At 38.2% G+C, this 24,238-nt stretch overlaps 1 protein-coding gene across 19 annotated transcripts in view; it reads right to left on the bottom strand.

Annotated features, from left to right (window-relative positions):
- The window catches only part of MPHOSPH9 (M-phase phosphoprotein 9), a 49,359-nt gene extending 25,132 nt beyond the window's left edge, over positions 1-24,227 (bottom strand). For 3 of the 19 annotated variants that reach the window (XM_081037269.1, XM_081037257.1, XM_081037260.1), the window contains exons 1-13: positions 24,128-24,210; positions 21,680-21,933; positions 19,447-19,600; positions 14,587-14,676; positions 13,798-14,321; positions 12,741-12,867; positions 9,459-9,549; positions 8,099-8,187; positions 5,290-5,418; positions 4,671-5,131; positions 4,179-4,334; positions 1,887-1,974; positions 57-272 (exon numbers count right to left, since the gene is read on the bottom strand). In XM_081037269.1, the coding sequence (XP_080893395.1) occupies positions 57-272; positions 1,887-1,974; positions 4,179-4,334; positions 4,671-5,131; positions 5,290-5,418; positions 8,099-8,187; positions 9,459-9,549; positions 12,741-12,867; positions 13,798-14,321; positions 14,587-14,676; positions 19,447-19,600; positions 21,680-21,777 (2,223 nt within the window). In that variant the 5' untranslated portion in view covers positions 21,778-21,933; positions 24,128-24,210. Of the gene's footprint in view, positions 1-56; positions 273-1,886; positions 1,975-4,178; positions 4,335-4,670; positions 5,132-5,289; positions 5,419-8,098; positions 8,188-9,458; positions 9,550-12,740; positions 12,868-13,797; positions 14,322-14,586; positions 14,677-19,446; positions 19,601-21,679; positions 21,934-23,250; positions 23,843-24,127 lie in introns of those variants that run through there. The other 16 variants (XM_081037267.1, XM_081037258.1, XM_081037271.1 and 13 more) reach the window with 13 other exon arrangements.
- Positions 24,228-24,238: the final 11 nt, after the last annotated feature.

The following is a 24,238-nucleotide window of genomic DNA, read 5'->3' as shown; positions in this document are numbered from 1 at the left end:
ATCTAAAATTACTTTTAGCCAACCATGTCATAGGGTCACCATTCCTTGTCACTTACGTCTTGAAACATTTTGTTTTCTTGTTTTAGTCTAGCTTCTTTATCATCTGAGAGTTTGTAAGCATTCTCAAAAGCTTCTTCTAAATCCTGCAGTCTAGATTTTAGTCGAATGATGGTATTGTCTTTTTCTTTATTACTTGTTCGCATTTCCTCGATTCGTTCCTGCAAAATTTTGGAGGCACTGCTGGCTGCACTGAGGCGTTCTCTGAAATCACTCTATAAAACAAAGACAAGGGCGACAAAGTGCTTTTATTAAGAAAAACAGATGTTTCAACAGCACCTAATAAATTGTGGGTGTTAAAATACAAAAGCAAAGTAATAAAACAAAACACACAAATGGCAATCAACACATTTAATCAATATTTTGTTATATCTTGGAATGGAGACTAATAGAAAGGATTACTCTACTATAATAATTAGCTCCATGAGATTATCATACTGTGTAGACAGAAAACCATTGTCTGGGGCATTACGATTCTAGGACTCACCTGTAGGTCACTTTAATGAGGAAAAATAACCATGGCAATTAGGGAAATGATTCTGAAAGTATAGCTGGAATTTGTTGCCCCACATTAGTATTTATGGACAAAAAAAAAAGCACTTCTTAACCTACTCTTTCACTTACTAAGAAAATTAAAAGTTCAAAATGTGTGTGATGGATAAATATTCATTCAACAATCACTTTTTACATATCCACTAGTACCAACCAGATGCTAGGGTGACTAGAAATATAAGATAAACATAAAAGACAAGCCCTGACTTCATTAAGTTACAGTTTAGGAAGAGACAAAGAGACAAAGATAACTAATAAAACACCAAAGCTAAAGACACAGTATGTAGAACATAACTGACACTTTCCACCAAAACACTGTTTAATAAGGTTATGTACAAAATAAAACTTGGTAAGACATGAAAAAAAAGTTATGTATTTAAAAGTTTATGCATTGCTTGTTATATAGCTAAGAAAATGGAAACCATATCCACATAAAATCTTGTATACAACTGTTCATAGCCCAATCATTCATAACAGCCAAAAGGTGAAAACCACACAAACATCTATCACCTGATGAATCGATAAGTAACATGTGGCCTGTCCATGCAGTGGGATATCATTCATCCATAAAAAGGAATGAAGCTCTGATACATGCCCCAATGTGGATGAAGCTTGAAAAGATCATGCTAAGTGAAAGAAGCCGGACCCAAAAAGTCACATGTTGTATGATTCCATTTACATAAAACGCCCAGAATAGGCAAATCCATTAAAACGAAGTAGAGTAGTGGTTGCCAGGGGAGGAGGAGGCGTGCGGGGTTGATGGCTAAGGGGTTCGGGGTTTCTTTTTGACTGAGAAAAATGTTCTAAAATTAACTGTGATGATGGCTGCACACGTTTGTGAATATACTAAAAACCACTAAACTGTACACTTTAAAAGAGTGAGTTTTACGATATACAAATTATATCCCAATAAAAAATTAAATTTATCAAATATATGGTGATGGAAGGAGAACTGACTCTGGGTGGTGAACACACAATGGGATTTATAGACGATGTAATACAGAATTGTACACCTGAAATCTATGTAAATTTACTAACAATTGTCACCCCAATAAATTTAATTAAAAAAAATTAAATTTTTAAAGGGTAGACGTTTATAATATCATATAAAGCCAGTGTCACTCAAACTATAAATGTACTTAACAGCACATCCTAAAGGAGAAGACAAACACACATAAGCAATGGTGTTATAAAACTATCTGTCTCTAAAGTACAGTTAATAAAAAGGCTTAAGTTTAACATTAAGCCACTAGAACAACAACAAACAGAATACTTACCACTTCTATTTCTAGTAAGTTATTCTTATTTTCAAGTGTTCTCACACGACTAGTAGCTTCATCCAGAGCACTACCTAATTGGCTACACCTAAAAAGCACAAATTGAAACGAAACAATTAGAAGATAAAATCCCTCAGTATTTTATCAGTATTATATAAACCTAACCAATTCTCCAACATATCACATATCACCAGTTCTCTCACGTCAGGTGACTCAGGATGCCTTTTTAGCAAAATACACCCCAATGAACCTGATATAGTATCCAGAGAAAATAATGACATGAAAAGATCCCTAAGAAATATTAAGTGAACAAAGCAAGAGATGAACAAATTCCTGCACACCCATGTTCATAGCAGCATTATTCACAGTAGCCAAGAAGTGGAAGCAACCCAGTCCATCAAGGGATGACGGGTAAACAAAATGCAGTATGTGTGTATACATGACGGAATACTGTTCAGTCTTAAAAAGGAAGGAAATCCTGACACCAGCCATCACATGCGTGAACGTGGAGGGCATTACGCTAAGTGAAATAAGCCAGTCACAAAGGATAAATACTGGTGACTCCACTTATACAAGGTAACCAGAGGCATCCAATTCATAGAAACAGAAAGCAGAATGATGGTTGCCAGGGGTTGAAACATCGATAAAACTGTTCTGGAAAGAAATACCACTAGGTAAGTGTAGGTTTATTAGCTGTATGTTTCTGCTATGCCAGAGATCTCCTCCCCTGAGTTGTAACGGTGTGACATAACAATCTGATATCACAGCTGGCCTATAATTTATAATTGTTAATGGCCCCATTTGCAGTAGTAGTGGGATTCTCCAATTTGCAATTTTAAGTTTGAAAAAAATATGCTTGTATGCTGACAACACAATGTTGGTTTTTGTCTTAGGTGAATCAGTTCTCCAGTTCTACTAAGTGATTGCGACTTCGCCTTTTGTTTCTGCTGTTCTCTGTAACACCCCGTTTTACACTGTAAGCCAGCCCTAACCCTTCCCAGGATAGCAGGAGAAAACAATGTATCCCTATTGTTTCCATGCTACTGTCACATGTACTACAGAACCTTGTGTTCATACTGTTACTAACTGTTATAACCCTGGCTTCCAATTTGCTCCGCCTGCAGTCTGTCTCTGTGCTCTGTGCTCCAGCAGCTAGCTTCCAGTCATAAAGATATTTTAAGCAGCTATCATTTACTAGGTACCTTCTTTGGCACCCTGTCTTTTCTACTGCTGGTCTTCTTTCACACTTCTGTTTTCCAACCGGAAGTTTTCCAACCGGAAGTGTTTTCACACTTCTGTTTTCCAACCTGTGGTCTTCTTTGCCTTCTTAAAAAAAAAGAACCAACTTCCCCTAGCCTGCTATCTTCTCTTTCCATTTTGTCCTAGAAAACCTAAAGTTGGCATTTTTTTTTCTGGCTCTTTTCAAATTACTTCTCTCCACCACTGCACCCCCATCCTACCCCCCAACAGCAAAATGGAAGATGCAGACACTCAGGAATGAGCATGTTAATGACCACAGCAAACACAAACTAGTTTGCCAGTTTTGCCAAAACTAGAGGCCAGTTTTACCAATACTCTGCTAGTCAAACTGCTAACTGAACCAGAAGATTTCAGGTTCCTCCTAAGCCTTTTCTAAGGGACTCCGTTTTTTTTACCCTAGAGAAAAATTCTTTGCTGTCATCTAGACCTGAGCAGTTTTCAATCTAAGTCCCATTTAATTGTAAAGGATGTTGCAAGCACGCTGTTATTAGTACTAGATAAAGCGTCACATTTTGTATAATGAATGATTCTCTCTGTCTAAAATAAGTGTAAAGCTATATCCCTGACACAGGGCCACTCTCCCCTATGTTTCTAAGTTTGCTTGTTTTTTAAACAGGGTAATGGCTTCCACAGGTTCACGAGTGCTTGAATATAAAAAAAGGTTGAGACCTGCCCCAGGACACTAGTCACATACTTATTAGGGGATCCACATGTTGTACTAATTCTCCCACGAGTGATATTCCTTTACATATACAGAGTGTGCTCAACTCTTCCAGAATTTTGCCCATATGAAACAACTGTCCTCCTGTGGGTTGTCAGTCTTATAAAACGTAGGTTCAAATCTGTAAAAATAATTACTTAGGCAAACGTGTTTCTGTGTTAAAATTTTCAAATCTGAAGCACACACTTTCAAAGTGTTTTATCATTACAAAACATGATACTTTGGGGAAAATAATACATCCAAGGTGGAGAAACACTAACAGTTAAATTATATACATATAAAGAAAACTATAGTTAAATTATAAATTTTACCTGTCTACAAGAATTTGATTGGTTTTCTTCCAATCTTCAATTGCAGAAATTTCTTTTGCCTCCAGTTTCTGTTTCACACTATTTATTTCTGATTCATAATAAGCTCGGAGATCCGCTATGTGTCGAGCATGCTTCTCCTTCAGGTTCTGCCTAATCCTGTTGGGGAGAGTAAAAACATTTATTAGGAAAGTATCTCTTCACTTTCTATTCCATACAAGAAACCAAGAACACAATTATTCTCATAAGCAAAACTACAGCCTTTTTCCTCACAGAAAAAATAGAGCAATACACAAGCTGACTAGTAATAAAGTGAAGAAAAAAAAAGACTTGCAACATTTAACATTTAGATGGTCTATTTTAAAAAGGCTGTATCTCTTTTTTTTAACTTAAGATTTTACATATTACTACAGTTCAATAAAAACCATTTTCATCATCTAAGCAGACACCACAGAAAATCTATTAACATTATGAGCCATTCACTGAAATACATACTTAGACAATATCACAGGATCTTCCAGGGAAGTCAATGAAATGCATTCTGGGGCACTGTTGGCTGTACCTGGAAGCTGGGACTGACTGACCGAGGCTGGAGTTACCATGACAGTGCTTTCTTCATCTATATTGTTGACCGAGATGTCATTACTAGTAACAGTATACGCTGAGGGAAACGTGGAACTGGTCCTACTGTCATTTTGGAATGCATGAATTTTCCAGGAGTTCACTGGGGACGTTTTTGTATTTGAAGGACATTTGGGGAATCCAGATAACTGAGAAGCGATGTTACTTGCTTGCGAAAACGAGTCTATGTCAGAGTGACTGGACATACTAGGTTCCAGCACAGAGTCTGGTGAAAAGGCTCTTCTGTCATCAAGGGCACTCAGAAAGCCCTGCGGCTGAATCCCTGGTGTCTGCTGATTTGGCTTCATGTGTAACGTTGGATCGAGAGTCAGGACCTAGAAATAAGACAGACAACAGTGAGGTTTCTCCCTCAGCAGTCAGTGCTGGTTGTTAAGCGAGTAGGCTTTAGATCTCCTAAGGGAATAGAGCTTAAGATAAGTCACAGTCATGAAGCAGCTCTCATCGTCACTCAGCAGAGTGCTGACAACTTTACCTCAGGTGGGTGATTTGGGTTGGAAGCAGAAGTGAGATTCCTCTCAGGTAACTGCTTGTTTTCCCTTTGTTTTTTATGATAAATATCCTTCAGTGATGGTAGTAGCTTCATCTCATTACTAGTATTAGACTTAAAGATACAAAACAAAATTATTTAAATAATAATGTCAACGATGAAAAAACTTTAGACTATCAAAACCTATTATTATGAGTCTCCCTCAGAACGAAAATGTTTTCATATCCCCAATCAATATTAAGGGGATAATTTGAAACTAAGTTAGTTAGCAGCCTAAGAATATGTCCAAAGAATAAGCCTTGGTAGCCCCCCCACTCAGAGTAAGAGCCAAGTTTTGAGGTAAGAAAAGACTTCGTGATGAACAAATGAAGCAGGACGAGAACATTCCTCGCCAGACTGATTTCCTGTGGCTCAAGGGGACAGCTGCCAAGAGTACCTTATCTGTATAGTTATTCACGTTTAAGAATTGGCAGACAAGAAAAAATGTTAAGAAAGAAGTTACCAAATGAAAATAAGCCCCTTTCAAATTAGCAAAATAAAAAGATATGATCCTAATTTCCATAGTTTGAAATCAAGGTTTCACTACGCTGGAAATATTGCAAAGAGAGATCTAAGCTCCAAAAATTAAAATCTTGGGCTTAAATTATTTCAAGGGGGAACCTAATATGGGGTGTGAGAGAGGTGCCATTTAACCTTTTCAAATTTAAACTGTGGACATTCTCTCCAATGAGATTATAGATTCAACGAGGGATACGCTGAAAGCATTAAAAGAACACATTCACCATACAGCAGTAAAGTTATGTCATATTTCCTGTTACTGGTAGGCTGCAGAGCACACAAATTAATATTTTTTAATAAGCCCTGTAACTAGCTTGTGAAGAAGACAATTCATTATATTTTTGTGTATTAAAGGCATTAATTTGTTAAATGTAAACCCGTAGCATTTACCACAATTTCCGTAATACTGCTTTAAAACTTGACTTTGCATCTACTGACCACACAGCGGCTCCTTTAAAGCCCTGCAGCCTGTGACGAGCAGCGGTGCGTGGTTATGGCTCTGCCTGAGGAGTCCCTGCCTGCTGCCTGGGTGAAGGTTAGTTATTCTATTTGGAGCTCCTGGTAGTATAAGGTCCCATTTTTCACCACTTTCATGATTTCTTTCCTTTCCATATTTAATATATCTGATATGATGCCCCTTGTAATGAATGACATCTTATAATTACTTTCAATCAAGTAGCTGTTGTGACATAATTGTCATTGCCTGCTCGTAGGCAAATATCGCAGCCATCAAATATGGCCGAACAGGTGTCAGCAGCTTGGAAGAAAATCCTAGAGACTACATTGGAGCCCTTGAGAAACAATATTTAAGGGACGGTGAATCAGAATGTTTAGCAACATTCCCCATCTGGGAGTCAAAAGTAGGCTAGTCCTACATAACTACCATGTTTCCCCGGATATAAGACCTAGGCAGACAATGAGCTGTAATGCGTCTTTTGGAGCAAAGATTAATATAAGGTCCGGTCTTATTTTACTATAAGACTGGGTCTTATCTAACATAATACAAGACTGGGTCTTATATTAATTTTTGCTCCAAAAGACACATAAGAGCTCGTTGTCCAGCTAGATCTTTTTTCTGGGGAAACAAAGTACTAAGCCACGTAAAACTCAGCACCAAGGCCTCTCGTCCTTAAAGAAATGCCAAGTCACCAGGCTCCAGGCAGCCTGAGGAAAATGGTATGTGGAAAAACACAGAAACCGACACTGAATGAAAAAAGAGGAATGTAAGCCTCTGGAGGTGAAGAAGTTTTAACCAGTTTATTTCACTTCTATTTTCCTCTTTAAATATGTTTAAGACTTATATGACAAAAATCTATGTTTAATTACAAGCTCTTTCTGTAAGAAAAATTATAAATTCCAAGTGATAAGAAAGCACTGTATGAGTCTAATTGGTAATTTTGTTTTTTTGGAAGACTGAAACGGGAAGTCTTACACTTGGTGGCATATTAGAGTCAACAGAATATTAACATACTGATGTTGCAGGACCACGTAACACCCCAGGGAGCCCTGTGAGCACAAAGCCCACTGAGCCTCCCAGCACCCTCACAATCTCATGTCCCCCATCCTTCCTTTTTCTTCGGGTTTATCTGTCTCTGTTTTGCTCCTTTCCTGAAGGGTGAAATGCTGGTTTCTGCCCCTCTCTGGGATGCTGACGTTTACAAGTATGCTGTCCCCCACTGCCTGTCTGGCTACGCCTGTGACTCATGTTCACAGCTATCCTGGTTACTTTAATTGTATCTCTTTTTCCCAATCTACTCTCTCATCACCTGATCAAAATACAGAAGTGAGATACGCACATCAATGTACACATACTGGATAGTTTCATTTCTTTGCTCTGAAGTAAACAAAATATTTACATTTCTTGCTCAAAGAAAATTAATACAGCCGATTAAATTGCTCAGAATTATGGTACAAATGAATTAGTGTAATGGGAGAGTATAATAGGATGGAAGATCAAAACCAGGTCTCAGAGCAGAAGTTTATCTGAGGACCTACTGTGTTTAAAATGGCAGGCACAGAACCATCTCATTTAATTTCACAAAACCCTAACTGGACATTTTAAATTCCACTTTTAAGTAACTTTCCTAAGATCCAATGACAGAGACAGAATCGGAAAGCAGATGACTATGATTTAAAGCCTGTGCTTTTTTCTGTATATAGAAATTGACATGAAACAGAGTACTTAACAATTTTACAATGCAAATACACACACACACACAATGTGTTTTTAAATGACCTGGCTGGCTGACGCATCCACGGAGGAGGACGGTGCCTCGGGCAAAGAGTGATACAGGTCCTTCACCTCCAGCTTCCAGTCAGTCAGTCCTGAGCGCAAGGAGAAAGGAGTGAGGACAGAGAACAGAAATGCGTTCTAGAATAACTTACTTCTACTTAAAGAAAATTAAATATGGGAAGTAACTAGTTTTTGGCTATCTGGTTACAGGACATTGAGTTTAAATGGGAAAAGATTCACATGGAAGAGTCCTAACTTTGTGATCCAAATATTTAAAAAGAAATGTTCTACTGCAAATCAAGATTAAACTAGGACAGTTTAAAAAAAAATTTAAAGACAACAATTTCTTTATGAATAGTACAGACTTACATGGAAGCAATGTGAAGAATTCAATAATTCAAATATTTATCGAGCATTTCCTGTGCCAGGTGAGGGGGTAGTGAGACATGAACAATAAGTAAATCACACAATATAACCGTATGCTAGACGGTGGTGAGCACTCTGATGGTAAAATTTGAAAACCAATGAAAGGGAAGATGAAGTGTGTGTGGAGAGGACGGCAGGTACTGTGAACAGGGTGGGTGTATTGGGTCGTGGTGAGGGTAACAGGAGTGGGCCACTCTGGCCACATATGAGGGGGAACGTTCTGAGTACAGGAAGCAGCCAATGCCAAAGCCCTAAAAGGAGCACTCGGCTGGGCTGGCGTATGTGAGCAAGGAGCCTCCCTGACCTTGCTGGGCCTCTGTAAGAACTCACAGTTATTCTAAGGAAAGTGGAACCAGAGATTTGCGCTGAGGAGTCACGTGACTCCTTTAAAGTCACATGACTTATCTTTAAAAGGAGCACTTTAGCTGCTGTGTTGAGCACCGATGGAAGGGTGACACAGGAGGGTGGTTAGGAAGCTGCAGGAGCCCAGGTGACATGATGGGGGCTCTATCAGGGGTGACAGCATGAAGGCAGTTGGAGTCTGGCAGTTTTCGTAAGGCAGAGCTAACTCACCCTGACGAACTGCGTATAGCAGTGTGGGGAAAAAGGAGTCACTATGTAAAACCATTGAAACTAAAATAAGCCCAGCAGGGAGAGTTAAGAACAGCTCACAGAGGGTTTACACTTCTTAGTAAATTTTGTAGCACCTGAAAAACACTGAGATGATTTTTGCAGCTGTCTGAAATAACTGCAAACGTACTCCTTTCTATCTTTGGAATACTTGGGACACAAATTAAGGCAAGTAAGGAATCTACTGCTACCACAAGCACAACACACAGTACACTCACAGAAGCCATTCTAATATACTCTACATAATTATGCTGAGAAATGCAGACGGTATAAAAAAAAAAACTCTTTAAAAATATAAGTACCATACCTGTTCCTGAATCAGACATCCAAGAATTTGGACTTTCATCTGGTTTACTGAGGTAAAATGCACGGGAGTGCATAGCAGCGGTGAAATCAGACTACAATTCAAGAAAGAAAACTATGAGTTGACAGCTGAAAATCCTTGGCACAAACTGCTGACCCAAGGAATGACGGCCAGGTGCCAAACCCTGGCACAGAGAAGCCTTCAGAAGGTTCATGGAGGAAGAAGCCTGGCTGTCTGCATGGTTACCAGGATGCAAAACAACACGAGTTAACACTGAAGGAGTTTCTTTTCCTATGTAATTTACAAAACTTTATTTGGGTTTTCTGTGGCGCTGGAAGGAGAAAACTGGGAGCAGGTGTTATTTAATGAGTTCAGAAGGAAAATGTTTTTATACTGGCCATCTACTTCCAAAAGAAATTTGAGGTGTCTAGCATTAAAGCCATTTATATAAAAATTAATGTAAGAGCCATAACAATGCATTTTTACTATTAAAATTATAATAAATCAAATCAACTCAGAAAACCACAAACAATAATATGAACTTTAAACAGTAGACTTATGTCTTACATACAAACAATTGGTTACTAGACCCAGAAAAGGAACCAAATGCATACTTATCAATTCTAATAAAAATTCTGAGCTAATCTCTCCTTATAATGTCTCTGGCATTGTCACAGAAATCCGTGTTTCCAAACAAAAATATGTGAAAAGACTATTTGCACCGGAATTTTTCTGAGTTCCACCATCATCAAACTTTTCATTTCTGTGAAGGCGCTTTGGTTGTGTTATTTGCCTCCCACCGTGCCTGGACCCACTGCACAAAGAAGCCCACTGAGACAATCGTGCTTTACCTCCCAACGAGCGGCCGTCACCTCAGCCTTCCACGGCACCCCGTAGCCTCTTCCTCATCGAGTGAGAAATTCCCAGTCATCTGCTGTCTCTTCTAAAACGCCTACCTGTTCACATTTCTCTCAAGTCTCAGTACTGAAAAGACCAGGAAAAGGTGGCTGGCGAGGTCTAAGTGAAAAACCCCAAGTGAAAGACTGTCCTGTCCCCAATTCTGAGGTGCAAACTGTGATGCACTCAGCCGACACACACACCAGTGGGCTGGAGGGGGGCTTGCGGAGCCTACACGGCAGCCTGCTGCACTCCTCTGAGCAAACAAGGCATCAGGTGAAGGAAACAGGCAGAGCTTTTCATGAGAAATGGAAGTGTGGTGGAACGGGAAGCCCTTCCCAAGAAGCTGGTGAAGCCCAGCAAAAGGACCTTCAGTGTGTAAGTCTCTCGGCCCGTCTGGAAAAGCACCGTGGAGTCCTGCAGCCCAGGAAATGCCAACGGGACAAAGGACGAAGGAAGCAAAGACGGACTTGAGCTCTGGACAATCCTTATGTTAACCAATACCCAATTTCAAAATGTGCCTCAAAATAGCTAGTACCCGAAAGAAATTACCACATGTTAAAAATAAAATGGTCCCAAGAGAATTCTGACCATAAAGATCCCGATTTAGACTGAACCTGGAATAAAACAATGGAAGAAGAGAAAGAATGAAAGAAAGAGGAAAGTTCCAACTTCTGTGAATCCACAGAATTTGATTCAGAATTATGCAGGTGTAGTGTCTTTGATTTACCAACCATCATCACCTGAAAATCACTTAAAACTCAGAAACATCAAAAGCCACTTAATTTCCCCTAATGATTTCATGCGAAAAATATCACTCACCTTAAAAAATAAAATAAAAAGGAAAACTAAAACTTGTCTAGGAGATAATCAAAGAAAAGGAAAAACGCAACAGGAGTCAGCCCGCCAACGCAGCTTCTGCTCTCTACCCACTGAGATCACTGGAGGCAGAACACCACCAGGCAGACCCACCCGAGCATTTCTCAGCTGTGTGCCAGCTCTTCCGGCTGCCGGTCCGACTCTCCGCCACTGAATGGAGGAGGAAAATGAGGCTGGACCAGGGGTTCCCAAGCTTTACAGCCCCCGAGAATCACCAGAGGAGCTTTTCAACCTCCCTATACACAGGTCACAGCGGCACCAGTGAGGGCAGACTGCCCGGGGCGTAAGCAGGTTTTCTAAGCTCCTCGGGTATCTCAATGTGTAGCCAAGTCTGGGAACCCTAGGCTACATTGAACAAATACTGAGCTACAGTCACAAAAGATGACAAGATTCAACCAGTGAATCCACCGAGTTAAAGTTTATCAGAAGTGGCAAAGTCTCCATAAGACTGAGTTTCAGTTAAGGAAAAAAACAGCAGAAAAGAAACTAGATGTATGAAACCCTCTCCCTTTCTGCCAACCTACTCCGATGAAGAAAGCACCTTCTACTGCAGTCCCCAAACACGTCTATGCTATCACAGCTAACAAGGATATACCGTCCTTGACGGCTCACAGGGGCACAAGAACAGACCTACTCACACAGCACCTCGGCGTTCCCGCGCTTTCCTCACCTCTACTTCCCTCCTCAACACAAAGCTGGGGGAGTTCCGAGAATGGTGATATTAATATTAGGGAGCCTAAGTGTCACAGGTGGAAGAAAAACAATTTACTGCAAGAGAGGAATAAATAGTGCCTTATGGAAGTTGAGGAATTTTAATTAACATTTCTGAATTTTAGTCTTCAGTCTTTTTTATAGGAGGATGAAAAGACTATGTGTAAGATATCCAAGACATGGCCAATTTCTGAAAGTAGCAAGTTCATAAAGAAACCTGACTTTCCGATTTCAATGTATTATGCTAAACAATGTTATTCTATAATGTAGGTCAGAAGGGCTTTCAAGATGTTTAAAACTTACTCAACATCTATAACCCTTTAATGAAAGCAGCTGCTATATTAGCAAAAGGGCCACAGAGAATTTAAACATTTAGTCTCTTACAATTAGGATTACAAATTCAGAGTTGTCCCAAACGTCACCATTTTTATATAAAGGCATTTTAAAGCATTCACACGTATTCTACTACTTGTTACAACTTAATAGTAATACAAATTATTTGAGTTTTATATAAACAATTAAATGAATGACTTTCTGATTAAATGCGAGCATTTGCAGTACAAAAAGAATGTCTTTACAAAATGGTTCGGTTTTTTATAGCATTTTATCCCTCATTAGTTCTGATTTCCAGCCTACTGAAAATCAGTACTTAGAGCAAATCATCGTTTCCAATCCTTTGTGACACCAAAAGGAAGCTATGTCAATGGGACAAACTAACAATATAAAAGGAAAGGCCACTGATGTTGGTGACCATGTTGTAAACCCAACCTCATTATTTTTAAAGTGACTTTCACCTACTTTCTCCACTGGCGATTTCTTGGTTTGCTCATTTCCTTGCATAGATTTTGAACATCCTTCTTCTGCATGCGCTCTCTTTGGTTGGTTCTGCTTCAGCTTTTGAGCCCATGATGTTATAGCTTTGCTACTTAAAAAGAGAATACCAAAATTACTCTCTTTAGATGCTGCCCTTCACACATACTCGTAAAACTAAACACTAGTAGACACTTAGTGGAAAGTGCTTTCAGTTGTTTTCCAATAGCAGACCAGATGGATTTTTATTGATTCACCTAAATTTCTTTTTGCGATTTCTCAGTACCAAAGGCCAAGTGAAGAAAGACTAACAGTGATGAACCGTACATACATCTGTAGCCGTGGACTACAACAAACCCCACCAGGATCCTTTCTAGTACTACATGAATCTCCACAGTGAAATCATACTTATACAGGGACCAATAATTATACCTGTGGGCACACAAGATTTGTGTTGCTATAGTTACATAATTTAGGTCAAAATTATTTAATTATAATTTTTGATGACACATTTCAGAGATATAAAACTGATAATTTAGGGTAAACTACATAATTTTAAAGGATAATTTGCTTTACATTCAGCCCCAGTTTCCTTTACCAAAAGGTCCCTGGATCAAAATGTCATTAAAGTGACAAAATCTCTTCCTACACACAAACTATTAAATTGAGTATACTTGTATATAATTTTTGGTTTCAAATTACATGAACATGTGTCACAAAATTCCACTGCTAATATAGTCCTATACTCTAATCTTTAGCAAGTAATTATAGTGACTAGAAAACACAGAAGGTATTTTTCTGGCAAGACCTTCCAGCTTAAGAGTTTAGTAGCCTTACAACACTGCTAATGGAAAGAAAGTCATATGCCATAATGGGCTTTGTTTATTTCAGTTTCCACAGGCAGGAAATAAACGACTGGTAAAACTAATAGATGTTCAGTGCATCTCATTCTATGATAGTCCAACTAAAAGGAGCTTTATTTACTAGAGTCGAAGTGTTATAAACAAGTAAAATGCCCTTCAAATGATGGAGAAATTCTACTTACCTATTTGCTTTCCCACTGTATACTTCTGAAATCTTATTTTCACCAAAAAAATTGTGCTCAAATTCACCATGAAAAATGGAAATATCGTCCTTTAAAGAGGCACAAAACTCTTCGGGAGGATGCATGTAGAAACTCTTGCTTTTTACACCATCTACAAGTGACCCCGTCTGCACCACCGGGGCCCCATACTGTCCTTGCGAAACCTCTGTGTGCTCCATGAATTCTTGAGGGTCCTTTGATTTGTAGGCATTTAATTCTGAGACGCAAAAGGTGCCATACCCACTGCTCACGGAGCTACTATCCACATTGCAGTCTGGTTGTGAAGTGGCTGTTTCTTGCTGCATTTCAGGTTCGTCAGACTTAGGGTAACTGATAACAGATTCATTTCTTTCACTGTTTTCAGAAAAAAAACCCATTTGCCTTTCTAAAGATATCTGTTTGCTTAAAGCACTTCTATCATAGGAAGTCCAGGAAGCATTACTGGTCTGTAACTTGACTAAATTTTTTATCTCCTCCTGTATACACTGAAAATAAAAAGTTATAGAATTGGGTAAGAAAGCATATTCAACATCACAGTTTTATAATATTATGAAAACATTGTGTTTAAAATATGATGAAATATTATTCTAGAGATAAAAGAAAGAAAACAAAAAACAAACTAAAAAGTAAAGAAAACAAAGAGATAATACATATGCTTTCTGTTTATAAACAAAATTGATATAAAATATTGATTGGTTCCCCAGCAAATCTTACAATACAAAAAAGGAATCGATATAAGTAAAAACTTACTTGAATTTGTTTGTGGAACTGTTCTTGCTGGGCAACTATCTGTTCCTGGCACTGCTTTTCCACCAAATTGAAGAGTTGTAACCACCTAGCCTATTAAATCATACAATATTTTAGTTAAAAATAATTTTTAACCTAATATTTCACAGAAAAACTCCTCTAGTGGGAAAAGACCTTTTTAAAAATGTACTTCTAACGTAAAATTTATAAGCTGAATTAAATGGTTATAAAACTATACTTAATGCACAAACACCAGGACAGTCTTGGGTGCTCCTTTCTTATGTAACTTGTGGCTTGGGTGAATTTGAAGGTCTGGCTAACCTCAGAGGCTAACTTCACTCTCAAGGCTGGTGTGCTTTCAGGAATAGGCTGTATGCAATAATATACAATGTTAACAAGTAGCCACCATGAAAACTAGCTTCCGTTTCAAACCTCAACGTCTTTCCACCCACCGTTCCTTACAGGGCCCTGTGCAACCTGGCTTATACACACCTCCCAACAGGGAGTCCCACTCTGGATACCCTTCTCATCATCCCTCTCATCCCGCTCGTCCATCTTTGGATACACACCAGCCTCTTTCTGTCCCCTAAACCTGTCAAAACCGTCTTCCACCTCAAAAGCTTTTACTTGATGTGCCCTCTACCTGGAAACCTCTCTCCTCAGCTCTTAACATTGGCTGGCTTCTTCCCATCCTGCAATTTCAGCTTACGTGTCACCTTCTCAAAGAGTTTCCCAAACCATCCTAACAGTTACTCTCTTTCTTGTCATCCTGTTTATTTTCTTCAGAGCATTTACCACAATCATAAAGTATCTCATTTACTTTGTTAACTTGTCTGTCTCCCATCCCTGCTCCTACCCTGTATCTCCAGCACCTAGGACACAATGCCAAGGAAAGAAGTAGGCACTCGGGTATATAGTCAAAATGAGTGTATAAAACTGTATTTCTAGCTGAACTTTTTTCTTGGTATTATGGACTACACAATCCAGAGGTCCTTCCATTAATGCTGAAAGCCAATTATGTAACCATAATATAACAATTAAGTTGAAACCTGTGTAACAGTTTTAAGGTGAGGGAGGGGAACCCTCAGGATTGGAAAAGGGAACCTTAAAAATGAAATATGATAGTACTGATAGGAAGTATTAATTCTAAATCAACTAACTTCAGGACAAGGTAAGCTAGATCAAATTAGGCTCCTTATCTTCTCAACTTACGTATAATATAAAGTATTTCATATTAATCCAATGAAAAAAACAATCAGGCAACAGTTTTCTTACTAAGTTTTACTAAACTTAAGCAACACATTAGGGATTATTTTTAACCTAATAAAGTTACCAGTCACATAAACTAAATTACAGTAATGATAGAATAACAATTTACATAACACAAAAGGCTTCCTATGATGTGAGACACGATATTAATCACATCCTTGCTAGCATTGTCTTATTTAGGATACAGATGAATAGAGCTTACTCAGGATATAAATTAGTGGAGAAGATTTTGTTCTTCCTAGTCATATTTTATACTTAATATTTTAATTTTAAATAAAATCATTTAAGAACATTATAAACTTAGTGAATAACGTCATTCACTTAACTATTAAGAGCTGTTATTCATTTCAAACTAAAATAATTAATACCACCTGCATTTTACATATTGTTGGAGAAAAGGGCATCTAATTAAGTTTTTGGATGCTAACGACCTGAAGGGGATCTCCAGTCTGGCCTGGTAAATATCCCATGGGCTCTGACCTCCTAGGGCTGACCCCCAGCTCTCCACAGCCTGTGTGGTCCTAAACGAGTAAATTTAATTTCTTTGTGCCTCAGTTTCCTAATTTATCAAATGGGAATAACAGCTCAAAGATGGCTGGGAGGATTGGATTTCTTTTTTTTTTCTTTAAGGAGGGCTTAGCTCACAGTGGCCCATGCGGGGATCAAACCAGCAACCTTGGTGCTATTAGCACCTTGCTCTAACCAACTGAGCTAACCGGCCACCCCTGGGAAGATTCTATTTTAAATTTAAATATGATGTATGTACAGCAGCAATCTCAATGGGGAAACTATATTATGAAAATCTCTGAGGTCATGGTTGTCACAAAGATGAGGGGGCACCTCTAGCATTTGGTAGGTAGGGCTCAGGTTGCAAATCACAGGACAGTCCCCAGCAATATTGTCCTGTGCCCATTTTATATTATACAAATAAGTATTCTGCACAGTTTTCAAATCAGCAAATTGTCCAGGAATGCAACTACCAGGACCTTAAGTTTGTTTCAGAACTTGATCAGAAATTGGTCATGGTTTCAGAAAATCACGTCACCAACTGCATGCTGGGTCATCAATATAGCTCAGTGGTCTCAGCCTGTGTTTGTAGAGGCTGCACTCACTGCCGAGTCTACACTGACGTAGGCACCAGACCACCTTCTGATGGAGGTGTGCCTGAATACCTAGCCTCCAATATACGTGTTATCCTATTTAAATCACTTTTCTTCCTCCTTTCTATCACAGTTAGGACACTATGCCGATTTTTAAAGCAGGTTCAAGCAGGTTATATTAGCTATGAATTTCATTTCAGGATGTTTCACTGAAGTTATTTTTTAAAATTGTTATAAAAAGAAGGCTTTGGGTCTAATAAGGTTGAATGCCACTGACAAAAAGTGACTATACCGCCCAGCAAATACACTCAATAAACAGCAAATATTATAAGTATCATATATAATCATTACTATTATATATACAATCAGTAGAGCTAAATAGTTAAAATGCTAAAACAATTGAAACAAATTAATGACGTGCTTTAAAAATTCTTACATTCCAAGCTCCATATACATGAAACTGGCAAAAAAAGTCTTACAATTACAGAAATATTAGCAAGTATTTAAGAATGTATTAAAGTATTTCTATGTAAATGTGTTAAAAGATTCTTTCCTGACTGAATCAAAGTACATCATCTTCCCAAGTTTAAGCAGTGATAAAGAATTCCAGGAGAGGGGCGGCCAGTTAGCTCAGCTGGTTAAAGCCCGGTGCTCTTAACAACAAGGTTGCTGGTTCGACCCCCACATGGACCACTGTGAGCTGCACCCTCCACAAATGTGTAGATTGAAACAACTACTTGACTTGGAGCTGATGGATGCTGGAAAAACACACTTAAAATAAACAAAAGTTAAAAAGAAATTCCAGGAGAGAGGTTTTAACAGAAAGAAAGAAAGAACCCAGTTCAAATGTTTATAAAGAAATTCTAAAGACATCAGATCATCTGCAGAACTCTTCACTGTTCAAATTGTGAAAGGTTTCATGTTTTGATTTAACACTACAGATTTGCACCTTACAAGGGGTAGAAAATCAGACAAATGTTATTGTTGCCAAAGGAAGGTGAAAACATGAAATTCAGGAAGAGTCAGGAATAAGATACAATCCTTACCTCTCCCATTCTTTCTAAAACTCTACACTAAAACATCAGAGGCATTTGTTCTTGCAGCCTACAAAATACTGTAATATAAAAACACACTAAACAAATTTGAGAAATTTTACTGAAATGGCCAGAAGGATATATCACATTCTGTTAAAGTAAGAAATAGCTTAAGAAACAATTCCCTAATTATCAATTACATGTCTACATTACAAAAATTAACTAGTCAATCATTACTAAACATAATAAATACACTAATCTGTTTGTTATATTACAGGTGCAGAAGAAAAGGCAGAAAGAAACTGGCTCGGATGTTAAAAAGTGTACATAGCTGATTGGTATTCTGGCTTATAAAGATCTGTACCCTAAATTCACAAATATACCCTGGTTCTTATTTAAGATGTTGATTTCAAAGTATTAAAAGTAACCATTGCTAGTCAGACATGAATTTGCCAGAAGTTAAACTACATTGAGGCAGTACTTCAATTGTTTAAAAAAACAGGTTAATTCAGGTATTATAAGCTAATGAATAAGTACATTACACGAAACATTTCATAAAACATTCCATTTTTACTGCATTATTTTACAATGGCATTTTATAGGTCTTTTGCATTAGCACATACCAATTGTTATATGGAAAAACGTAAAAAGCATACAAACTTAAAACTTAATTTTTTAAAATTTTATAATAATACTCAGTCATTTTTATAACTTCAATGATTGAGGATATGAATATAAGTAATTACACTTAGGGTAGTTGCTACTGGACTCTTAAACTAGCTAATCTTTCATTCCATTTATTCTATATTCTGAAAAAATAACACAAATTACAATTTTAAAAGTATGATTAACATTTAAAACAAAATCTACTACACTCTAAATAATTTAATAGTAATAAAACATTACTATCTATCTTGGGCATTATTCTATAAGCAAAATTTACACGTACAAGGATCCTTTTAACTAAGTTTTTATATCACAATTTAACCTATAGGCAAAGAAAGAACCACTGACCTGAAAAATCAATATAACTCAACGTATCCCAGCTAAATACGATAAGGCACTAAATAGAAGCCTTAATTTATAATTAGAGCATTAAAAAGATTTCAAAATGGATTAAGGTTTTCAAAATGATGATAATTCTGTATGAGTTACTTAAAAAAAACATTAGGATCAATAAAAATATTTACAATTTTGGATTTCTCTGAGCACAGACATTTTAGTTCACATTTAAAATATAACTTAGTATGACTAACCACTAATATATTGCTAAAACACACCTCTGGCTATCTTTTTCACAGTCATTCAATATCATCCCCAATTAATATATTCGATAGCTTTATTTTAGCAATAACTTAAGTATCGTGCTCTTCAGAATATATATTTCGAATAATTTAGAGTGCAGTCGAGGCATGTTTATAATTATTTTAAAATTCTAAAAATAAAACAAAACTAGGTACCTCACAGTTTTTCCAAAGTTCCGAATCAGTGTTTCCACTGTTTTGCAGCTCTTGCATTAAAGAGGTTAGGACTTCAACTGTACCTTGAATTACAGATGGTCTGGTCTTCCCTGAGAAAGAGGATACCCCATTTGTACTAAAGTGGGGACTACTTCTGTTGAAACATAAATAATTCAAATGGTTTTCTTCATTCTGCCAAAGTGTTGAATAATTCAGCAATTCAAGATTTAGCAGAGCAGTACAAAACCACTGATATTTAATCCTTCTTAATGGCACCTCATTGGTTGAAAATCTAATCATGTTTGTCCACGAAAGAAAAATAGCAATAAACAGACAGAGCACTTAACCTTTTAAACAACACAACAGAAAGCCCTTTTTCAAAAGTGAGAACACTCCGAAGTACCAGCAGAAAATAAAAGTTTCTGCTAAACAATAATAAGAAACATTTCCAGCTTCTCAATCTACATTTTTCCAGAGGATTATTTCATCTCACTTTAAGAACAGCCCTTTATTGTAATGGAGACTCTTTCTCCGCTGCCCAGTATTACAGCTCAGTCTTGTTAATTGGATCCCTCTAATTTGGTGTGATAAGCTGATGATTATCTTTGCACTATCTTTGAATAAAAGTTGTGCCAAGCAAATTAGCAGCAAATATTCAGGATGTGTTTAGTTAGCCCATTCAGTGTGTAAAACAGACTGATTCTTTCCAGGAGGACTGCCTTTCCAAACTGGAGATGAGTTTATTTCAGATCTGGTTTATAAAAACACAAAGTATAACTAAGGACATTAACATTTATTTAAATTCCAATCACTAAAAGGCCATTTTCATTTATTTACTGATACTCTACTTTGTTTCACAAAGAATTTGTAAAAAAGAGGATACTAATGAAAAAGAACAAAATAATAAAGTTAGGATCAGAGAACATATTAACAAAAATTAAGGAAAAGAAGGATATAATATGCTGTCTATAAGGGGTTTACAGCAACCAAGTTTAAATTTGGCCAATTTAACTACCAGTCACAATGAAAAAGGAGACAAGTTCAGTTACACAATTTTCATTAGAAAGGCACATTTAGGTTCCTCCCAACAAATCAAACACCGGGGGGATTTGTTCTTGAAATGGGCTTCAAAGGGGCCAAGTGATACAGGAAACAAAATGCATGGCCAGCTTTCAGTAAGTGGGTATAGATTACCATGGCAGACATTTCTTCTGGACCATTTCCCATGCTTTTCTTCCCCATTTTTACCCAACTTTAATTTATGCTTCCTCCTTTTATATATTCTTGTAAGCTGCCTTAAATTCCTCCTGAGGAGGGCAAAGAATGAACAAATTTTTTTAAGGAATTGATTTATTTGTTTGTCTATAATACACAATTTCTTCAAGACCTATTGTGTGTAAAGGTATTTGCCCCTTTACCAGGCCTCGGACTGCTGTTTTCGCTTTATGGTAGTTGACCTCCTCTAATGGTCCCTGCCTCCTTGCTGGTTTTAAGCTATTAGAAATGTAGAAACCAAATAATCAAGCTTGTCAGACTATGTACAAAATGAGAGTAAACAGGCTCTGATCAAAAACAAACCAAACATGGGAAAGTTTAAAAAGAAAATGTATTGTTTGACGACATCTACAGAGGGTGCCAAAAAAATGTATATACATTTTCAGAAAGGAAAAAAAAACTGTATTAAAATTGTAATACTCAATATATACCGATAGCAAAAGATGAATACAAGACGTGTATACATTTTTTTGGCACCCCGGGTATTTTATCGACTAAGAGTCTGGTATATATGTATGTATGTATGTATGTATTTATGTATTTTGCTTACTTCCTAGTATTCAACTTTAATTGTAACTTTCCTGATTGGCGAGGTAATTCTGCAATATTAAACACTATTTGTCCTGTTAACTTAAAAATGTAGAAACAATTCAGGCAACTAAATTTTAACGATAGGCTTGTAATTTACCAAAAACAAAAAAAGTATAAATAAAACTAGCAAAACCAGTTCTTTTTCACAATGTCCCCATGCAAAACTACACATCTCTGGGAGAAATGAAAACCATGGAAGGGCTAAAACCATTCTTAACTGTGCCTGAACAGCTCCTGATCATAGTCTGTCTGTGTTTTAAATGCAATTCAGTAACTATAACACTGTTTGGATAAACTCGGTAATTTATGCAAACAAATTTACTTTTTGTCATTACATTTTTAAAAATCTATCTATCCCAATTCTTACCTATTAGTATTTAAGCTCAGTCCAAGAGAATGAGAATTTTTGACATCAGACTCTACAGAAGGTTTTTGTAAGGGTTTCACCAAGTCAAAATCTTCCATGTTGTACAGAAATTGTTATGCTCTCTTATCTGAAAATGTAGGTTTTTTCACTATTTGAAGAGATTGAATCCGAGTCATCTTCAGATACGTCATCATCTACAGGCATTTTCAGTTGCTAACATTCAGAACTGGGAAATATCCTAAGCTCCCAAGAGTCTGAAAATGAATGGGGAAAAAAATACTACTATAAAAAGCCACTAAACCTAGCCAACTATCTTTTCATGATTTTGAAAACCTTGGTCCTTTTATACAAACCTACATTAAGGACAGTGACATTATTCACAACGGCCAAAATACAGAAACCACCCAAATGTACATCAACTGATGAATGGATAAACAAATGTGGTGTGTCCACATAATGGACTCTTTTTCAGCCATAAAAAAGGAATGAAGTAGTGATACATGCTACAATGTGGCACTGAAAACATTATGCTAAGAAACGCAGCTCAGTAAAAGACCACATATTGTGATTCCATTTACACAAAATTTCCAAAATAGTCAAATCTAGAGATAGAAAATAAATGAATGGTTGCCAGGAGCTGGAGGAAGGAGAGAATGGGAGTGACCAAAATGGGTATGGGATGTCTTTTGGGGGTGATGAAAAGTTCTGCAATTAGATAGTGGTGACGGTTGTACAACTCTGACTATACTAAAAGCCAATGGCTTGTACATTTTTAAAGGATAAATTTTATGGTATGTGAATTGTATCTCAATAAAAATATTTAGAATAAGGGTGATTTGCAAAATAGCATCAATCTTTTCCAGGTAATATTTCAGAATTGTATATATTTAACAATCAAGGTTCTAGGCACAATGCTACTATGTAATAATTAGACTACTTAAATTCTTTGTTCACTTGTTTAATAAATTGTACCAAGTATCCATGCTTGTTGATTTATACAGTGAATACATGAATGGGAACTGCTTAGTATTTAATCTGGTATTGAAAACAGCCAATTAAAGTGTTAACAAGGTGGGGGTGGAAGGAATGCATTGGGCTCTACACAGCATTTTGTACTCTACGAATGTCTTACTTAAAAAATAAACTGCTTGCCAGATCAACTAAAATTTGACACTAGGTATAGAGACAAACTGGCTATATGACAGGTCAAACAATACGCCTCCTTCTTAGGGAATTCATGTATTTTTTAAAAACAACAAGGGAGGAAGGGAAAAAAGGAAAAAACAAACACCTGTGCCGCTTGCAAAATGGGAAGTTTAGGGAGTGCAATAGAGGAAAATTAGTATTCGGGTTCCTCTAGGTTCCCCCTTTCTAGGGCCTGGCTGCACAAAGCACAATCTGAAATGCATCATCTCATAACGGAACCATGTCCTTCAGGGACAGGTGCGAAAGCCAAGGGTAACCGGACCGAACTCAATGGATTTCTCCCCAGTGGCTTCTGCCCATCACCAACGACAAACGTGGTATTTAAAAAGTCAGGGGGTGCACCTTCCAACTGGAAACGAAAATACCTGGATTCAAATCACCTCGCTCTTCTACCAGAAAGACACACGCTCTCCAGGGACTTGGATCTGCAATCCTTCTATTATTTCCCCGTGGAGGTAATCCGGATGCAGGAGATCCAGATGAAAACCCCTAGAAATACAATGACGCTTCTCCACGGGGGTGGCGTGAGGATGAAAGGGGAAAACGCCGAGATACGATGCTCATTCAAAAAAAAAAAAAAAATCATGGAGAACGGATGGAAGAGACATTTTTCTATTTCACAGCAACAAAATAGGACGCTTTGGGTCCCCCTAACCCGTAGCAAAAAAGGGGGTTGGAGAAAAGCCAGCGACCGAGCGTGGTCCGCCGGTGACACCAAAGTTCACGTGCAGTTGGCCTCGCCGGGAGCCTGACGGGAAGGAGGGGATGATCTCAGCGGTTCTGAGGTCAGATCCTGACATGCCCGCGTTCACAGCTAGACCTCGATTGCGAGGCGGGCTCTCGGGTCAAAGTGGGAAGGCGAGGGAGAACCGTGCCGTCGCCTACACTGTGACAGCAGGGAGGCCGCAGGGCAAGGCACCGCTCCAACAACTACAGTCGTGATTCCTAAAGTAAGCCGAGGAAGCCCGTCCCAAACCCCACAACGCCCCCGCCCCTCGGGGAGAGGCGCTCTGAGATTGGGCCACGCGGGTGTCACTCAGGGCGCTGAATCTAGAAAAGGCGCTCGGCCGCAGGCCAAGCCCCCACACGCCAGAAGGCTGTGGGAGGGCTGCGTTGTGTGGCTGTCATCTGTCCCCGCCCTCGCCCATCAGCACACTCATGGCTCCGCTCAGACAGTGTCTCCTACGTCTTGTCCCCTGTGCCCCGCGACCGGCAGCTCCCCGCACAGGGGCAGCCGCTTACCTGGCCGCCGCTCCCACTGCCGATTCAATTCAGGGTCGAGCGAGCGACCTCTCGCGACCGTTAAACTCGAGGGAGCGTGCGCGCGCCCGGCGTCTTGCCTGCGATTGGCTG

Source organism: Rhinolophus hipposideros (genome assembly GCF_964194185.1).
Source record: "Rhinolophus hipposideros genome assembly, chromosome: 24".
Lineage (NCBI taxonomy): Eukaryota > Metazoa > Chordata > Mammalia > Chiroptera > Rhinolophidae > Rhinolophus > Rhinolophus hipposideros.
This window is presented reverse-complemented; position numbering and strand designations above follow the sequence as displayed.